This window comes from Cavia porcellus, unplaced genomic scaffold (genome assembly GCF_034190915.1).
Source record: "Cavia porcellus strain 051 isolate PalLab524CR breed Dunkin Hartley unplaced genomic scaffold, mCavPor4.1 scaffold_17, whole genome shotgun sequence".
Lineage (NCBI taxonomy): Eukaryota > Metazoa > Chordata > Mammalia > Rodentia > Caviidae > Cavia > Cavia porcellus.
The window spans coordinates 11,569,554-11,587,597 of NW_026947500.1; the positions used below are offsets into that span (position 1 = coordinate 11,569,554).

General features: G+C 36.8%; 1 protein-coding gene across 7 annotated transcripts in view; it reads left to right on the forward strand.

Annotated features, from left to right (window-relative positions):
• The window catches only part of Mfn1 (mitofusin 1), a 49,251-nt gene extending 31,690 nt beyond the window's left edge, over nucleotides 1–17,561 (forward strand). For all 7 annotated transcript variants that reach the window (XM_013150140.3, XM_013150139.3, XM_003467520.5 and 4 more), the window contains exons 10-18: nucleotides 3,477–3,598; nucleotides 4,930–5,056; nucleotides 5,210–5,314; nucleotides 5,769–5,871; nucleotides 6,003–6,232; nucleotides 8,519–8,677; nucleotides 9,747–9,943; nucleotides 13,614–13,748; nucleotides 15,499–17,561. In XM_013150140.3, the coding sequence (XP_013005594.1) occupies nucleotides 3,477–3,598; nucleotides 4,930–5,056; nucleotides 5,210–5,314; nucleotides 5,769–5,871; nucleotides 6,003–6,232; nucleotides 8,519–8,677; nucleotides 9,747–9,943; nucleotides 13,614–13,748; nucleotides 15,499–15,559 (1,239 nt within the window). In that variant the 3' untranslated portion in view covers nucleotides 15,560–17,561. The remainder of the gene's footprint in view (nucleotides 1–3,476; nucleotides 3,599–4,929; nucleotides 5,057–5,209; nucleotides 5,315–5,768; nucleotides 5,872–6,002; nucleotides 6,233–8,518; nucleotides 8,678–9,746; nucleotides 9,944–13,613; nucleotides 13,749–15,498) is intronic.
• The last annotated feature ends 483 nt before the right edge of the window (nucleotides 17,562–18,044 follow it).

Consider the following 18,044-nt stretch of genomic DNA (forward strand, 5'->3'; position numbering starts at 1 on the left):
CTTCTTCCTTTTTAGTTTTTTGGTTTTTTTTTTTTATTAGTTTTTAATTATGATTTTTAGCATTTCCTGAGAAAAGTTAAAATTTATGTTTTGATTTTTTTTTTTTATCCAACTTTTGGTTATTTCTTGGTTTCTTTGTGTTGTGACCTTTACACGCATTCTCTATTTTGAAATTATTTTTCTATGTACTCTTACAAAATGATTTTTATGCAGGAAAAGAAACCTTTGTATCAAGTTAATTATCTTAATCAGCTGATCTTTGCCTTGTGTGGCTTCAGATTCATTTAGTTTGAAAAGAGCTAAGTATTTGGAACATTTAGAGTATCAAATTAGTTTTTCTCTTGTGGTTCTGAGAATTCATCCTCGGGCTCTGGGCTTTCAGCCTGAGACTAGGAAGTTAAATGAAGTAAAAGCAATCGAGAAAATCAGTGTTACTGATTCTTGCGGTGGGTGGGTGGGTAGCAATGTTAACTAGGAATAGAACCCCAAGGCTTTTCACTGAGCTACATTCCCAACCCTTTCAAAAATATTCTCAGGCATGGTACTACATGCCTGTATTCCCAGCACTCAGGTGGCTAAGGCAGGAGAAAATTCTCATACATAGTGAGTTCAAGACCAGCCGATATCATATATAATAAGACCTTGTCTCGGGGACTAACGGGGAAAAAAAATTTTTTTTTTGGTCTTTTTGAAACAGGGTCTCACTTGCAGTTCAGGCTGGCCTTGAACTCACTTTGTAGCTCAGGCTGGTTTAGAATTCACAGTATCTTCTTGCCTTAGCCTCCCAAGTGCTGGGATTACAGATGTGCACTGCCATCTCCAGATTTTCTGCCTGTTTTTAATCTCATTTGGATAGACAGTATTGAAAAGACAAGTTAGAAATTCAGATTCCTTCATCCAAATATTTCTCATCTATTTTTAATAGTTTTGGTTATAGATTGGAGAGAAGTATAGAATTATTTCCAAAATATCAGTGAATTTGTTGAAAAGGGCAGTTTTTGGATGCTTGGTGAAACCTCATTGGTTTTGTTTTAAACATTGATAGCTAAAAATGTGTAACTGCATGATTAAGTATCAGCCAATTATCAGCCAAGATACTAAGAAATGAAAAACTGTCATAATTGGGATGTAACTATTATATTGATTCTCAATCATTAATAAGTTTTAATGCAGCCTATAGAATACTTTGATATGATGGAAATTTAATTGGTTTCCTATAAGTACTTTAAATTTTTCTGAAAATTAGTTTCTGATAAATATGGCAACTTTGTATATGGTGTATGTTCGCATGGAGACAGCATGTTAGTGTGTAAAGATTCTTTTTCCAGGTGTGTTTTACCTTCCTGCGGGTGAATGAGATTCCCACGCAATGGATAGTAGTTTTCAGTTAGAAAAAAGATTGTGTCTTATATTCATTCATCAAATATTTTTGAAACAAGACGAATATACTTCTAATGACTTGAAGATCCTTTTGTTTCTGGCGAGTCTAGCTCTAACACTGTGCTGTTACCTGAGAATTTGAATCTTCATTGCTGATACCTAGATCTACTTCATCGAGGATCGTAGAGTTTCTTTTAACCTTTTTTTCTTTTAAAATTATTTTTATGTTTATTATAATTTAATTTGGCAAGTCTGTGAGGCATGGTTATTTAGAATATAATCAAATTCATGTGTTTTATTAGAAGATAACTATTTTACAGCTCAGCTGGCTACTGGATGTAATTACTAGTGGATGTAAAGAAGGAAACATCCTGGAATGTTCGATCTCTGTCTTAGGCTTTACAGAACAGGAATACCATGCCTTCTGGCCACTAGTCCTTTGATGGTTAGTAAGAATCAGTGATGCCTAAATGAATTCACCATGGCATCAGTGAAGCTAGTTAGTGCAGAGAAGGAGTGGGTCCTATGTTGACTTTGTAAACTGTTGACTAAATGAATTATCCTTATGTGCCGTATGCTTAAGGACAGTAATTTTGTTTTCTATACCTTAAACAAGATGCTGAAGAAGGGAGCTGATTTGCCTAAAATTTATAGTAGACCTTTTTGTCTGAGTGAAATGTATAAATTTTAAAGTTAGAAATTTAAGCATCAGTTTAAATAGTATATATTTAATGAGCAAGTAACATACTACATAATGATTTTGGGATAAGTAGAGTATTAGAATACCTTTTAAAGCCTTAATGCTAATTTTTTGACAATGGAGGGGCAGTAGTAATCTTTAGGAATTAGCAATTTCTTCAGGGTAAATAATACAGAGATTTAAGACAGAGTCATAGTGCTGGAGAATTTGAGTATAGTTTGATGATGATGTGACCCAGGCTAACATTTCTTAGATTGTTCAAAGACTGGATAGCGTTTCTCTGTAAACACTTATTTTTAAATGTTTTGTTAGTGCAGAATTTATTTTTCTAAGAAGTAAACATTCAGTGAGTCCAGTCATAAAATATCAATTTTTTGAGCTTTGATGAGTCACAATAAAAAAGTAGTTATATAACAAATAGTATTGCACGTGGGGCGTGGTGGCACATGCCTGTGATCCAAGCACTTGGGAGGCTGCAGCAGGAGGATCACCGGAAGTCTGAGGCCAGCTTGGACTGCAGTGAATTCAAGGTCAAGCTGTACTACACAGCGAGACACTGTCTCAAAGCAAAAACAACAAAAACAAATAGTACAACATGTTGAAACTTGAAAAATTTTACAAAATAAACGTCTGTCACCATGTGCAGTTCACTGTTACATATTCTGTTAAAACACTGGGTGTGAAATGCTTAATCGATTTGTACTGTTAATGGGTATGAGCTGCATGAGCTGAAGGTGAAACGGGCAGGGCACGGTGCACGGTTCAGGCCTGTGTGTACCACTGCAGTCTGATGGCGCAAGGAGGAGTCTTTAAAGTGACCGCAAGTATTTTTCTACAAATGACTTAAAGTATCATTTAGGTTGTTTATTGCTAATTATAACTTTTAAAGCTGGTCACACTAATCCATGGAAGCTGTTGTAGTGCCCTTCTGTGAATCATGTCATTCAGCTTATTTTCTTAATAGGAATTCTAATTCACAGCTCAGTGAAGAACTTTATTAGGTTGTCTGTTTAGGGGTAGGAGAAAAATAAGATAGGTGAACTTAGTTTGGCTTAAAAGTGATTGGAATAGGTGTTTATAGTGGAAAAACCTTAACATTGGATACGGTGCCGTTTATTTACTTATGTTTAAATGTGGTCAAACCATTTCACATTACTGTGTAAAACACAAAAAGATATAAACTTGCTGTTAAAGCCTCTTTTACTTTTGAATTTTTTTAAACTTTGTAATTTTAAGTTAAAGTTTTAAGTTTCCCATTTTTTGTTACTGTTTTTGTTTTCTTTTCCTATCTTTATTTCTATTTTGGTTTGAGTTACAGTCAGCAAGTTTTTGTGTTTAAATTCCTGAAAATGTTGGGATGGAATTACAGTAATGTGTGTGGCTTGGGCCCTCGCAGGAGTGTATCTCGCAGTCAGCAGTGAGAACAAAGTTTGAACAGCACACTGTCAGAGCTAAGCAGATAGTAGACACTGTGAAAACCATAGTGGATTCAGTACACGTGGCAGCAGCAGAAACAAGGTATGAATTCACTTTATTGCAGCGTGAAAATGTTAGTTGTTTTGTGTCAGATTTTAACTGTGTGGTTTTAACTTGCTCTATAAATACTTTCCTCTAAAATGAATCCTGAGGTTTAATTGATGTCTACTGGTTTATCTTTAAATTAATATTTGAAAATACAATTATTTGTTCTGTTACTCTTACCTACTCATTTATATTCCATAAATCTCAATATTCCTGTGTATAAGTTATGATTTTAAAATGTGTAGTGGGTTTAAAATGTTTTTAAAACAGTAGAAGAGCCATTTCTTCAAGCAGAAGTTTATGAAGAATTCCAAACGAGGTGATCCTCTTGATGCAATCAACCCATGACCCATTTTTGTTTGTTTGTAAGTTGGAAATGAATACATGGCAGTACCAACAGTAGTGATGAAAAACAGTTCTAATTAACTTGAAATAAAATTTAGAAATAAAATCAGGACATTAGTAGATGTGACACAACTAATGATGGTAAGCCCTAGTTAGACTGTTAGTAGACGTAAGCCAGTTCAAGGAAACAAAGCACCAAAGATTAAATCCAAGATAAAATAAAACCTAAATTTTATTTTATTTTATTTTATTTATTTATTTATTTATTTATTTATTTATTTATTTATTGTCTTTTTCCTTTTTATCGGTACCGGGGATCAAACTCACGACTGCCTGCTTGCAAGGCAGGTACTTATCCCGCTGAGCTAAACCTCCAGCCCCAAACTAAATTTTAAATGTGTTTATTTTTGCGGGGAGTAGTCCTTCATATATCCCATTTGTTGCTTGATTTTTGTGCCATCGGAGGAACACATAAAGTACGAAAATGGGGAAGTGCCAGCCTATGGAACATATGGGTGTGAACCCGAGCGTGATCTCGGCTCCAGGGCAGCATGGCGTCCACCTGCAGCCTCTGGGTAGGAGCCTGTGTTGCTGTAGAAGTCCCTGGAGAGGACTGAACGAGCACAGCAGCGTCCCAAGAAAGCTGTAGTAAAAACTGGCTCGTGCTGGATTTGGCTTTCCAGACTGCCATTTGCAGACACTTGTTGATTAACTGAAGTCACTGCTGAATTCTGTTTTAACTGTGCATATTTGTGAAGAGTTTGGAGACTTAGAATGTTTATCATGCCTCTGCATCAGGTACCAAATGGGCACAGAGACTGTAGTTTACATCAAGTCAGCTATATGAAGTATTTTATAAATGAAGTAATGCAGTTTTTTTCTTGTGCCATGCTAATAGTTCAGTACATGAAAAGGTGTTCTTGCTTAATTGCCTTGGGACTTTGATGTATTCTGAGTGTTGATTACTCTTCATTGTACAATAGGGTTTATTCAATGGAAGAGAGAGAGGATCTAATTGATAGACTGGACTTTATTAGAAATCAAATGAACCTTTTAACATTGGATGTTAAGAAAAAAATCAAGGAGGTTACCGAGGAGGTGGCAAACAAGGTAACAGCTTTACAATGGAAGTATCTAGAAATGGAAATATTTTTTAATCATGCTAAAAAAGTTACTTCTTACCTTAAAGCAATATATTAGTTTTTCTCAATTTGATTGTTTTTTTAGTAGTTCACAATCTTTAAAAAAATTTTTTATTTTCAGGTTTCATGTGCAATGACAGATGAGATTTGTCGGCTGTCTGTTTTAGTTGATGAATTTTGTTCTGAGTTTCATCCTACTCCAAGTGTATTGAAAGTATATAAAAGTGTAAGTTAAAGTGTTTATTTTTTTTAAGTTAAAGTGTTCTTAAAATTTTTTTCTGAGGGCTGGGGATATAGCTCAGCGACATGAGCACCTGCCTGGCAAGCACAAGGTTCTTAGTTTGAAAAGAAAAATTTTTTTCTGAGATAGTTTCCTTGCTTTATTCTGTAGTCTTATTTCTGTCACCTTGGCAATCTTGTGCACTGGTAATACATGTAAACTATCTTGTATATAAAAAATACTGAGAGCTGGGGGTGTGACTTGGTGAGAATGCAAGTTTAGCATGTATGTGTGAGTCCTGGGTTCAGTCCTGAGCACCAAAACCAAACAAAAACTACCACAATTTGTCCTCTGGATGGAATTAGGATCATTTTAGTGTTTGTCATATTCTATAAGTCTTTTAAAAAAAATCTACACACTTTCTGGAGAAAAGTAATATGAACATTTACATTGGTAACAGGAGTTAAATAAACACATAGAAGATGGTATGGGGAGAAATTTGGCTGATCGTTGCACCAGTGAAGTCAACGCCTCAATGCTTCAATCCCAGCAAGAAATTATTGGTAATATTTATGTCTACAGAATCTCATGTGTTTTTTTTTTTGGTAAAGGTTTACTTTCCTTCGGATATTTTATAGAAGGCAAACCATTATTTATGACTATTTGTGGTAGTAAATAATTTTATTCTTTCCAGAAAATTTGAAGCCATTACTTCCAGCGGATATACAAAGTAAACTTCATACCTTGATCCCTTGCAAGAAATTTGATCTTAGTTATGACCTAAATTGCCATAAATTATGTTCAGATTTTCAAGAAGATATTGTATTTCGTTTTTCCCTGGGCTGGTCTTCCCTCGTGCATCGATTCTTGGGCCCCACAAATGCACAGAGGGTGCTACTTGGATTATCGGAGCCCATTTTTCAGGTATGTACCTTTGATTCTACCAGATCAGACTCTTTTTTGTATTTTGGTTATGTAGTTTTCTCTAATAAAACTGGTTTCAAATCTGTGCACTCACAAGCTGGTGTCCATCTCATAGAGCCATTGCTGTAAGAGGAAAACCAGCCCCTAAGTTTTTTTTTTTTTTTTTTGAGATAGGCTTTGCTATGCAGGTCAGGCTGGCCTTCAACTCACTACATAGTCCAGGCTGGCCTCAAAGTTGTGGTGATCCTCTTGCCTTAGCCTCCCGAGGGTTCGAATTATAAGCATGTGCCATCATGCCTGACTTGTAATCACTTTTGAAACTTTAAAAAAAAAAGTTAGTAGCACATGTCTAATTCCAGCTACTTGGGAGGTTGAGGAAGAAGGATTGCAAATTCGAAGCTGACCTGGTGAGAACCTGTCTCCAAAAAGTTTTTACTTTAAGGCTTTAAATAAATTGGAATACATGTAAGGATGCTAAGCTTTTAACCATTTTTTTTTGTTTTTGTTTTTGTATTTTCTGGGTTTGGGCAATTAAATCCAGGATATTGCATGAGCTGGGCAAGTGTTTTATACTGTGCCACATTCTAGCCCTTTTGTCTCTTCCTTTAGGTCAGGATCTTGCTGTGTTGCCAGGCTGACTTTGAACTCACGGCAGTCTTCTTGTTCAGCCTTGCAAGTGTTGGGATACCATGTGTGTGCAACCATTTCTGGCCTAGCCCTTTTTTCTAAATTTCATTTTGAAATAGGGTCTTGCTAAGTTTCCCTGGTTGGCCTTGAACTCAGACTCTTGCCTTGGTCTGTTTGGTAGCTGGGGCTTTTGACTAAAGATTTTTTTTTTGATACTGGGGATTGTACTTACAACCTTGAGCTTGACAGGCAGGTGCTTATACTGCTGAGCTAAATCCCCAGCTAAAGATTATTAATTTAGTAATTTTTGTGAAAATATCTGGAGCTGTTAAACCCATCACCATAATTGAATTTCAGAACATTTTCTATTATTTCAAAAGACTCTCTTATGCCCATTTGTAGTGAATCATCATTCCTGTCTCCATCACACCACTAATTGCCTTCTGTTAATAGGGAGTTGCTTTTTTGGGGTATTTTCTTAAATAGAATCAAATAAGAGATATCCTGATCTGATTGGCTTAATTTAATTGGTGTGTCTCAAGGTTTAGGATAGTATCTCTATTGGTAGCAAGTGTATTTCATTATGCTATGGCCAAGCAATATCCTATTACAGATAAAGCATAATTATCCATTTATCATTTGTTAGTGCTAGTAGTTAGTACTCTGGGGCAGTATGAAAAATACTGCAGTGAACATGCACATATATTTTTCTGTGGAAATATGTTTTCATTCCTCTCAAGAATATAAATAGGAATGACTGCTGGACTCTATGGAAGGTCATATTAACTTTCTGAGGAATTGCCAAGTTGTTTCTCAAAATGATTGCACTTTTTCACATTGTATGAAGCATCCAGTTTCTCGGTGTGCTTGCAACACCTGTTACTGTCTTTTCTCCTAGTGGGTGTGAGGTGTGGTATCTCCTGGTGGTTTTGATTTGCGTTTCCCTAATGAGTAATGATTTTGAACATCTTTTCTTATGTTTATTAGCCATTCATGTACCCTTTTTTATGAAGTATCTGTGCATATCTTTTACTCATTTTTAAATCTGTTATTTGGCTTCTGTTCCTGTTAGGAGTTCCTCATATGCTTTGGGTACAGGTCTGTTGTAACATCCAAATGTATATTTCTAGTTTGTGGCTTTTCAGTTGTTTTAATGTATTTTTTTTAGTTGGTACTGGAGATCGAACTCACGACTGCCTGCTTGCAAGGCAGGTGCTTATGCCGCTGAGCTAAATCCCCAGCCCCATGTTTTAATGTATTGCAGTTTAAAAGTTTTTGTTTTGAAGTCCAAAAATTTTTTTTAATGACTATACTTTTGATGAACAGTTTGTTTTTTCATTTGGTGTTGGGGCTATACCACTGAGCTCTGTTTATTTAAAGCCCATTTACTTTAAAAAATGCAGTGTAGTTTCTGTTGAAAGCTACCGAAGCAGGTAGACCCCATGGTATATTATGCAAGTGTATTATTTGTGCTAACATTGGTCCATGACACAGAAACTCATCTTCAATTCAACTTTATTCATTTGTTTGTAGAGATGTGTTATTGGAGCTTTTTTAATGCATTGGCTGTTCTGATTTTAAAAGAAATAATTTTATAAATGTACCATCTCACTTTTGCTTATTGGACTGTAATATGTTTTTATTCTCTAAATTTATTAGCTTCCTAGATCTTTAGCCTCAACTCCCACTGCTCCTGCCCCTACTAATCCAGCAACGCCAGATAATGCGTCACAGGAAGAACTCATGATTACCTTAATAACAGGACTAGCTTCTCTCACATCTCGGACTTCTGTGGGCATCATAGTTGTTGGAGGAGTGGTAAGAAACATTTGTAGTATAAATTATTTTGGCAGGCGCTTATGTCACTGAGCTAAATCCCCAGCCCCCTTGTTTTATTTCTTTGGAACAGGGTTTTCTTTACATAGTTTAGACTGGTCTTGAGCTCCCTAAGTAACCTAGCCTGACCTTGAACTGTGATCCTCCTGCCTGAGTTCTGGGATTACTGACTGGTATGTGTGAGTGTGCCTTGCTCTAATTGAAATTGTCACAAAACTGTCTGTTAGATCATGAAAGGAAGGGTGTATTTACTTTTGTTTCCAGGATCTTTAAAGCACTATGAAAATCTGCAGGCTAGAATTAGGGAAGAATTTTGCAAATCATACTGTGAATTTAAATATATCTATCACCCGGGTTTTGATTTGCTTGGGGCTATTTTTTTGGCATTGCTGGGGATTAAACACAGGGCCTGGGGCAAACAGGCACTCTACCACTGAACTATAGCTTCAGCCCAGTGTCGTTTTTGAATCAATATTTAGTGTTTTCCCACCACAGCATACAAATTACATTTGTACCTTATAGTAAAAAGAGAGGTCTGATGAGGCTGGGCTGTGGTTACTGGGACGGTGCTCACCTGGCATGTGCAAGGCTCTGGGTGTACAGGAGGAGGAGGAGGAGGAGGAGGAGGGACAGGAGGGGGCAGGGTCTAAATGCCAAGGGACTCTGTTCTGAAGTGGTAAAGGTTCTGCTCAGTACTGGACTGTTTTCCAAGACAAGGCCTTGCTGTACAGTCAGGCTGGCCTTGAAGTCACTTTGTAGTCTTGCCTCAGCCTACCAAATGCTGGTATTGTAATGCCCAGCATAGTAATAGTTCTTAATTGTTGAAAATTTTTGAAGTACATTAAATAGTTTATCAAATCTGACAAATGAGTTCTTCATGTGCTGATCACTTTTCCATGTCACTGACTTCCAGTTAACTCCATATTTTCTCATGGAGAAGAAATACACATTTTTAGGAAATAGGTTTGGCTCAAATATATATAATGTGTTTGTAATATATTCTCCCAGGTACTATTTTTTCTTAAGAGTAAGCTGTGGCCTTATCTTCCAGATTTGCAGAACTATAGGCTGGAAACTTGTATCTGTTTCACTAAGCATGTATGGAGCATTATATCTTTATGAAAGGCTGACCTGGACCACCCGTGCCAAAGAGAGAGCTTTTAAGCAGCAGTTCGTGAACTATGCAACGGAAAAACTGCAGATGATTGTTAGCTTTACAAGTGCAAACTGCAGCCACCAAGTACAACAGTAAGTTGAAAGACGCATCTTTAACTTAAAAAAATGTGCAGTATGGCATACACGCCAAGAACGAGCAGTTTGAGTCACTACTGAGGTGAAAGACGTCAGACCTCACTTCGGCCTTCTCCAGGCACTGTTTATCCATTCTCCCGGTGTGTGAGAGGTGAACATTTGTAATCAGCATGTAGGAATTCCCAAGAACTCTAGAGGGCTTTCAAAAGACAGTTTATCAGCACACCTGTTACAGACTTGTTTCTGTCCTTAGAGGAGTTGTGCCTTTTAATTAGAAGATTAAAGATCGAGTGGATTTTTAGCATTTAACAAGTAGGCTTAGTGCCGGCTCCTGATTTTATGATGAACTTGATTTTCTTTCATAGTCCAAACATGCTTGCTTAAAGATATGAGCTTTTAGGATTGGTGGTTTAGGTCACTGGCATAAGTGCCTGCTTGGCAAACACAAGGATGTGAGTTCAATCCCCAGTACCAAAAAAAACCACGAGCTTTTATGTATCAAGAGGATTTTATTATAATACGATAAATACATGTGTCAACCTAATTGCTATTTTTATACATCTTAGATATTTGTTTTATTGATTTAGTGAAGATACGTTGAACTTCACTTAAGGCACAGCATTTGTTATGTGAATACACTTGAGAGCAGAGTGAGGCAGAGACCACTGGCGGGCTTCTGTGAAGGCAAGGAGGCGTACGACGCAGGAAACACTGGCTTCTCTAGCGGGCTTGAAAGAATACAGGATGTTAGGTGGAAGAAGCTTAGTAAGTGTCAGTGATCCAGTGTCAGAGACTGTAGCGGCCGAAGGTTGTGGCATCCGCGTAAATGGATGTTTTCAGATGTCCTGGAGCTTGGAAGAGCCTGTGCTCCACCCTCTCTCTTGTGAAGACATCCTGCGTTTGGCCAAGGCAGCAGCACCAGTGCCGAGCTGGTTTTTCTCTGAGAACAGTGCTGCTGCTGACAGGTCAGTGCTGTGAGAGTCATGCCTGAATCGGGCCTGCTGATAACAGACACATAATTGTGAAGCAGTGTGAAAGTGACAAATGCTATAGAAGATGAAACATCCTTGGAATGTTGGGCTCAAGCAGTTACTTAATTCAGGGAGCATAGTGGACTAGGGAAGCTTTCCTAGAAGAGAGGTAGCATGTGTATTACATAGGAAGATCAGGCAGAGGAAAAAACTCAAACAAAAGATGGTAGTTGAGGAAAGGAGTGTGTTTAGGAACATGGAGAGAAAATTTCAGTGTGGCAGATATGTTTGTCTTGTTTTGTGTGAGGCAGGGTTTCACTGTGTACTTCAGGCTGCCCTTGAACTCGAAGTGATCCTCCTCTGTGGCCTCCAGAGCACTGGGATTACAGGTGTCCATTCCCATATCTGGCGGCTAATGTGTATTGAGTGTAAACCTGTCCAAGTAGGGGCTTTGTCTGTATGTATAGGGATTTGGGTTTGGATCATTAGGAATTCTGAGAGTGGCACCATAAATAATTTAGCTCTAGAACAAATAACTTTGCATCGATGTGATATATGGAGTGGAGACTAACAGACAGGAATTACAGAAAGGTTTATTATTTCAGATACAATTAAGTACCTTCCCGCATCTCATCCTTAGCAGGGAGAAAGGAGGATTCCTTTCTCCCCACAGCTATGAAAAATAGAAACAAAAAAGACCACAGCTTTAAGAAACTTGTTCATCCATCCGTCACTTAACCTTTTTTGAGCTCATTTTTTCTTTAAATTTCACTTTATGGAAAAAATAAAGCCAAATTTCAAAAACAAATTAGAACAACAATAGTTAATACATTGTGTTGTTATCTTCAATGTAGTTACTCAGAGTACAAGATAAAGGCATAAAAAATTCTCTTTTTGGCGAGCTAAGAGAAACTGTGTAACTATAGTGCACTTTTCCTCCCTTCCTTTCCTCTTTTTACCCTTTGTAGTTCCTTTTTCCTTTTGAACAGTTTCTTTCCATTGCACAATATCTGTTGTACATTTTGAATCTTTTTTACTCTTTCGGTGTCTCACACCAGGGAGACAAAATGGTGTTTACACATGTGAGTGATTTATTTCACCTATGAGTATGTTGCATCCATTTACTATAACAGTCTCAAGGTTTTCTTTCTTTATAGCTGAGTAGTACTTCATTGTGTAAAAAGACCACATCTTTTTTATCCATTCCTCAGTTGATGGGTATTTGAGTTGTTTCCAAGATTCAGCTATTGATAGATCATGCTGCTATAAATATAGGTGCACACATATTGCTGTGGTATGTTTTTAATTCTTCTGAGAATATACGAGAAGAGGAATAGTTGGGTCAAATGGGGCCTCTAGTCCTAGATTTCTGAGGGAAAACATCCTGATATCCACAGTGGTTGCACCAGTCTGTATTCTTGCCAATAGTGGAGGAGGATTCCTTTCTCCCCACAGCCCCTGAGCTCTTAGATGATGGTTTTATTTGTATTAAAGACTTTAGTTAATGATATCTTGACCTCCAAAGAAATAAGCTCAGATTCATATAAATAAAAACAAACAAAATTAATGTAGCTTTCCATTCTTTGCTTATCAAACATTTACTAATTGCCTGTCCTATGATAATTATGCTGGTCCTTATGGGAAATAAAAGGTTGAAAATAATTTAATCCTGTCTTGAAAAGTACCTTCTCATGGAGGCAGTCTTCAGTAATTACTCAGTTAAAATATAGTAGGTAAGTGTTAATAGTAAAATGTGAAAAGAATGAAATGTGCTTTATTTGTGTGACATTGAGGTTGGAGTGGAATAGTAAATGGAGATAAAAAGAGCACAGCAAAGATGAAGATGGACAGGAAGTTGGCTAGAGAAATTCATATTAGTTAACTATTCTAGTGGGGTGCACATGTCACACCTGCTCCTGTTGTAAAAGTACAAGCATCGTGTTTGCGAAAGACAATATATTAATGAGCAGTTAAGTTAGATGTAACCCTTTGGTTCTGGACACATGATTAAATCTGCTTGTGATTGAAAGTATTTTTGCTTACTTCACAAAAGTTCATAGAATTTTCTTTTTTTGTAATTAAAAAAATTCTTTTTAGAATTTTATTTCATAGTTTCTTTTCTTCTTTTTCTTTTTGAGACAGGGTCTCACTGTGCAGTTCAGTCTGGCCTTGAGCTCAACTTTATAGCCCAGGCTGCTCTCAAACTCGCAGTGATCCTCCTGCCTCAGCCTCCTGAATGCTGAGAATACAGGCACGTGCCACCACGCCAGGCGAGTTTCTTATTTTTAATGGGTGGCAAAAAAAGTACAGTTTATTGGGGCTGGGGATTTAGCTCAGTGGTTTAAGTGCTTGCCTGGAGTGTGAAGTCATAAGTTCGATCCCTGGCACCAAAAAAAAAAAAAGTATAGTTTATTGTACTTCTCAGGAAAGACCCCTTCTGCCTTTTCACAGTGAACTGTGTGTGTATTCACACCCGTTTGGTAGAGGTGATGCCGCTTGAGTCCGGAGGAAATGAGGCTGACAGTTAACACTGAGCTGAGTGGTGTTGTTCCCTCCCCATCTCATCCTTAGCAGTTTCCTTTGATACTCATGATACGGATTTTTCAGAATCTTTTTCCTTTTTATAAAAGCTTTATACTGAAGTTTACTCATTTGAGAAGGCATTCATGACTTACTTTTTAAAAATTTTATTTAAGGGAAATGGCTACCACTTTTGCTCGCCTGTGTCAGCAAGTTGATATTACTCAAAGGCACCTGGAAGAAGAAATTGGTAGATTGTCCAAAGAAATAGATCAACTGGAGAAAATACAAAACAATTCAAAGTCTTTAAGGTATTTAAAACCTTTTTTTCTCAATCATGTGAGCATTTATTGGTCTTATTACTAAAAGTAACTGTAAAATCACCAATGAATTTATATTAAAACTTCTCATTGTAGGTTTAAATTATGATCTTTCATATTTAATTGTTTTGTAATTTCAGTGAACTAACTCAAGAGAATCCTAAGAATTTTATAGATCTAAACTTAACTGATAGGTTAAGCTAGTACCTCTCAGAACAGAAGTTGTATAATTTAGTTTTTAGGTTTGTATACTGAAGACCATAACTTCTGTTCTCACTGGGGACTCATGGGTGTGCTTAAATTTGAAAAACAAAGGCAAGATTTTATGGCAAAAATGTGGATTTCCTGGTTAATATTATTTATTGTGGATTCCTTTAAGATTTAATAAAATTTGCATAAATTTTATGCTTGGCAGTTAATTCTTTCAGGTTTCTTGTCCATTAGCTGGTCTTTTGGCCTGTCTGGGAAATTCTTTTGGCATCTAAACATTTATTTCCAGGGCATGTACTTCATACAGTTGTTCATGTAAGGGCGGCTTAGTTGCCAGGATTTTATTTTCATTTATTTGTTTAATTTTTGAGGCAGAATCTTCTGTGTAGTTCAGGCTTGCCATGAACTCATGGTGATCCTCCTGACTCAGCCTCCTAAGTGTTGGGATTACAAGCATGTACTACCATGCCCAGTAGCCAGTATTTTAAAATGAAATTTTAAAATTGGAGGAATTATCTTTGTGACCTGAAAACAGCGGACATGTATTTGTCATGGACCACATAATGTTTTGGTCAATAATGAACTGCATATATGATAGTCATCCTATAAAATTATGATGGTGAAGAATTCCTATCACTCTGGCCATCATAAGGTGACAGTGCAACACATTAACCATGTGTTTCTTAGCTGTACAAATACTTATTATTGTGTTATAATTGCCTGTGGTATTCAGTAGATTGCTGTACAAGTTTTTAACCTGTAATACCATGACTGCCTAGGTGTGTAGTAGGTTTAACATACAGGTTTATGTACATATTCTGTGATGATCACATTACAGTGAAGTCAACCAGTGATGTTCAAGACTTCTAAGAGGTGTTGTAGTTATTAAGCAAAGCATGGCAGTGTTTGATTCCGTGATTACTAGGTTAGGCATAGTCATTTGTATTAATTTGCCTAAAGCCCAGGAGAGTTGCCTGAAGTCCAGTGATGTTTCCAGCATATTCAGTGTGACCCAACAAGTGTATGCAGGAACAAAACGAGATTCTTCCCTCTGCAAAGGGGAGAGAGCACCCCTCAGCATGAGAGAAGGGGAGGCATACAGCTGTGTTTCTGCCTGGTTCAGTTTCAGTTTTCTTTTCTTATTAAAAAAAGTATTTTATCCCATGACCCATGAGGATCTGCCAACTTCTCTGCATATACATAAAGCAACTTATTAGGGCTTTGTGCTTCATGCAGACTGACTGTGCGACTTAAGGGGGTTCCCGTGGAAGATGAGAAGACTCCATTGTTCATTATGTTTGCATTCTTTTTCTTTATTAAATCTTTTGTCTTTTTATATGTTAGGTCTGTTTACTGCAGAGCTGCAATAGCACACACTGAATACTGAAAAGGATTGGTAATAGTCAAACCAGACTTGCAGTAAAACTAACAGCAGGCTGGCTATAGAGTTTGCAGTTTAAGAATGGATAGAATGCATTTTCTTTGTTGACTTTTATGATAATGATTGGTATTTTTTTGTTGTTTTTACTAGAAATAAAGCTGTTCAACTCGAAAATGAGCTGGAGAATTTTACTAAGCAGTTTCTGCATTAAAGCAATGAAGAATCTTAACAATGGATTGCTTTGGTGACCATGAGAAGAGGAAATGGAACTTGGAAGATGGGGACAATTGTTATTTTTATGAAATGACCTCAGTATGAATTTCACTAACTGTACTAAATAGCAAATCCCTGTTTAGATTCTGGTAATTATCTCAGGGTGTTTGCATTTCTGAAGAGTGTTATGGTATGTCCTTAGTTTTAATTTGGGTTTAAAAAAAGAGAAAATCATTTGTGTTGCGTAATGAGTTAGTTAAAAGCAATAGAACCAACAATTTGACCCCTGAGGGGTGGGTCCTTGAGCTCTTCATTAGGGCTTTTTGATTCTGAAAAACTCTGCTTCCTGGCATCCAGGAGTTTGAAAATAATCCTTTCATTTTTTCCTTAAAACTAGTTTTTGATGTCTTCTTTAATGGGAGTAGTCAGTTTGGGTTTTGTTTCATAAGCTGCCTTGCTCTAACCATCCAGGAGTGTGGGGTGTTCTTGAGTGGACTGTTGATGAAACTTAGTCTCCGCCATTGAGGCAGTATGTAAGCCACTAATAAATACTCGTTTTTACCCCTGCTTTTATTCTCTTTAAAACTGATATAAAACATTATGAAGGTTTGTTAATGTGGTCACTTATGAAAGTGTCTGAGTTTAGTTTCCCAGTCTTTCTTAGGGACATCTTCAGCTTGGTGTAGTTTTAAGTCCAGTAAGGAAAGCTTTCCTATGTGTTTGAATAAAGTTTGAAGTGAAAAAAATAGCTAAAGAAACAGGAGGTCTGAATTTGGGTGATAACAGTAATCTTCATTAGTAGGCACTTGCTTAAGATTCTGCTGGATTCTGTCCTATTAGAGGCTTTTATTTTTATTTATTTCCATGAATTTGCCAGGGCTTCATTAAAAATTGTTACTGTATTTTTTACTTTAGTGAAGTGTTGATGGTTTCAAGTGTTTGCTGCTTCTGTAGTAAAAACTGAAGTTTACATAGAAATACTAAAAAACGACATCATTGTAGGATCTTATAAAAAATGAAGGATCACCAGATCAGCATCACCTAGATGCACATTAAAATGTACAACCCCAGGGGACAAAACACATTTGGCCAGGTGTAGCACTTGACTCTTTCTTGGGACAGACAAAACTTCAGGCTTTTTTCTTTTAGTGCTTCCTTTTCTGTGCCTTTCAAGGCTCCTGGATGCTAGTTGGTCTTTTCACACCATGTGTGTGTATCTTACTTTTCAAGATATTTGAAGGAGAAAATTACATTATTAGGCAATTAGGAGCTTTTAAGAAATACTCATATTTTTATGCAAATCAATTATTTTAAGTTTAAATACAAATGACTTAGCTTTTAGCTTTTATTGATATAAGCCAAAATTAGGACAGGCCATTGATAAGGGCTAGATGGTAACAATAACATGAAAAGTTAAGACTGGGTATTGTGTCAATGTGAGTTGTAAGTTATGTCAAAGTACTTGAACTTTGGTTATCACCTCAGTACAGTACATACACCAGTTCTTGAAGTTTGATCAGTGGATCACCATCATCACTTTTGAACCTGCAGGAAATGCAGATTCTCAGGTCTCAACCCAGATCTAAAGAATCAGAAACTTTAGGTTTGAGGACTGGCAACATGTTTTAACAAGCCCTGTATGTGATCCTGATAGTCCACTACAGTTTGGGAACACTAGTATAGTGTTTCTGGTAAGTTTTCTTAGTATCGATGTTATTCCACCTGATCAAGTTTGAAGGTATATAGATGTTGGGAACAGAACACTAAAATAATGGGAACTAAGTCTGCTTCCCAGACAGAAGTGCACCTGTAGGTCCATGACTTATGCAGAAATTATGTAACTATGACACTAATGTACTCAAAGTTACTACACATATACTTGATTATTTACTATGTATGTCTGCAGGGTTATTTATAAATTTTGTATACTCAAACTTTTTACAAACATTTTCTTAAGTGTGCAAGCTTGCAAGGTGAAAATAAAACTTGTTTGCCAGATAGTTGATGAATGCAGCATTTATAGTAGTATTTAGTGAATTTTGATCGTTCATTCTTAATCATTTGTATAATAAGCATATTAACTACCTTGAATTAACTGACTGTTATGATTGTATTCCCATACTGTTTAGTTCCAGCTGATAAAGGGTAAGATGCTGTAGAGCACCACAAGAGTTTACAGGTACTTACCCAGTCTACTTCACTAGCAAATAAATCTAATGTAACATATTTTAATGTCTTCAATCTCCGCTTAAGGTTATAATGAAGTAGAAGTAAGTAGAACTTTTTAAATCAATATTACAAGGAGAACTGGTTATTGCTGGGCATGGTGGTACATGCCTGTAATCCCAGCACTCAGGAGGCTGAGGCAGGAGGACTTATGCAAATTTGAGGCCAGCCTGGGCTACAAAGTGAGCTCAAGGGCAGCCTGAACTGCATAGTGAAACTGTGTCAGAAAGGCAGAAAGAAAAAAAAAAATTGGTCAT